At 39.8% G+C, this 1,728-nt stretch overlaps 1 protein-coding gene across 1 annotated transcript; it reads right to left on the bottom strand.

Moving 5' to 3' along the window:
* Positions 1-321: 321 nt before the first annotated feature.
* On the bottom strand, positions 322-963 carry LOC149535752 (G2/mitotic-specific cyclin-2-like). Its single transcript, XM_089806169.1, has one exon. The coding sequence runs from the start codon at positions 961-963 to the stop codon at positions 322-324; it is 642 nt and encodes a 213-aa protein (XP_089662295.1).
* Between the last annotated feature and the right edge of the window lie 765 nt (positions 964-1,728).

Here is a 1,728-nt window from a genome sequence, read left to right as displayed (position 1 = left end):
ACTTTGCTTATTCATCTTTCCTTCTTGGAATTCATGTGCTTTATCAGAAGTAGTTGTCTGCATGTTATGAACAATAGTGCACATTAGTTTTCTTTTTCTAGCCATTGTGCTTGCCAATATTTCAGATTTTTTCTCTCTAAAGTTTGCTTATCCTCCCCTGAAAGAGGTGAAGAGTTCTGTATTTCTCTCCAAAATCCATTGTATTTGTCCTCAAGAGTCGAACTCAAGATCAGTACTTGTAGCTCTGAGCTGAGATAAATACTTTGATCTGCAATATGGCACCCCATTTGAGCTCTGATGGAGAGCCGGTCCTGCAACTTTTCAGACCCGTAGAGCAGCCCATAACTCTGGTAGATTGAGAAGGCATGAAATCAAAATTGCTCTCATCTTGTCATTAATCTTCAAATGAGAAGGCATGTAATCTGGCAGACAGCTCATTCCCTCAATTTTATGATAGATCTTGTAGATATCCTCCACATATTCCACAACTGCTAACTGATTATCAAGATCACCAATATCAATATTGGGCAATAGGTCCTCTGCCTCAGCCATTTCAGCAGCAAACCGTCCACAGTAAGCTTCACTTCTGGCTGTAAGAGTCGCAGTTAGTGTTTGGGATTTCACTTTTCTTGTTGCAGCGTGAGTAGTGCGGTTACGAATCCCTTTTGCCTTGGGTACTGGTTCAACAATTGCAACGTCCTCCTCATCCGTATCATCCTTAACTTCCACAATTGCTGGAGGAATGTCCTTGGGCTTACTGTTCCTCCTTTGTTTGTTCGCAGCCCCTGCTTTCTTTTTCGTGCCAGACATCCCATTGCTTGCAGTAACCTTTTCATTGGCAAGTAATTGGGCTCCAAAACTTTTGGTTACAGGTCGAGTCACATGAATAGGTTTCCCACTAATTCCATCCTTGAAATTGCATTTTCCATTAATTTCAACCATAATATTACCAACATCTCCCATTGCGATTGACACTCCTCTGGCCAAATTTGGTCGAGATTGGAGAAAATATGTGCACTTCAAGATTTTGATAGAGATTTGGTAGCGATTCGAAGGATGTCATTAATAGATTCTTGGCCAAAGATTTTTTGATGGGCTTGGGAAGATCAAAGGTTCATTTCAGAGGGAAGTGGATGGTAAGTTGGCGTGTCCTCAGCTGGGATTGGACACAAAGCATTTGTTTGTGTTGTATGATCATGAAGACTGCAATGCACTTTTTACCGCCTCCGCTGACCTCAGTAACCAGTTTCAGCTTAAATTTCTCGGCAACGCTAAGGCTCAACACAGGGAATTCATATTCTTCGTCCCAATGCTACTTGCAATGCAATTCTCTACTTTTGCGGCATTGATTTAACTATTTTGGAGTCGACCATGTAGAAGGCGAGCTCTGCTGTTACAGCTTCATATATTTTTTTTTCCTCTATCTGCAGTTGCTGGTCTTTCATTTTCAGGTTTCTTTTTTTAGATGATTGCTTGTTCTGGTGAGAATTTTAAAAGCAAAATCAGACTGATTGTTGCTGTCTCACCCTTTGTTAGTCTGCTATAACATATCTCTACTATTCCTAGTAACATTTTCTTGTCTTTTCATGCAAGATTCTTTTTTCTTTTTTTAGCTCTTGACAGAAGCATCATTTTCTTTTATTATTGCCTGTTTTCAACCTATTTTTGGCATGTAATCATTCATTGCTTTTATCATTGCCTCTTGTCAACCTATTTTTGGCATGTAAT

This window comes from Cupressus sempervirens, chromosome 10 (assembly GCF_028749045.1).
Source record: "Cupressus sempervirens isolate cs-2001-9-10 chromosome 10, ASM2874904v1, whole genome shotgun sequence".
Taxonomy (NCBI): domain Eukaryota; kingdom Viridiplantae; phylum Streptophyta; class Pinopsida; order Cupressales; family Cupressaceae; genus Cupressus; species Cupressus sempervirens.
This window is presented reverse-complemented; position numbering and strand designations above follow the sequence as displayed.

What these genes read in the sequence shown, in the direction of transcription:
- LOC149535752 (XM_089806169.1), bottom strand. Translation starts at nt 963, where the DNA reads ATGGGAGATGTTGGTAATATTATGGTTGAAATTAATGGAAAATGCAAT.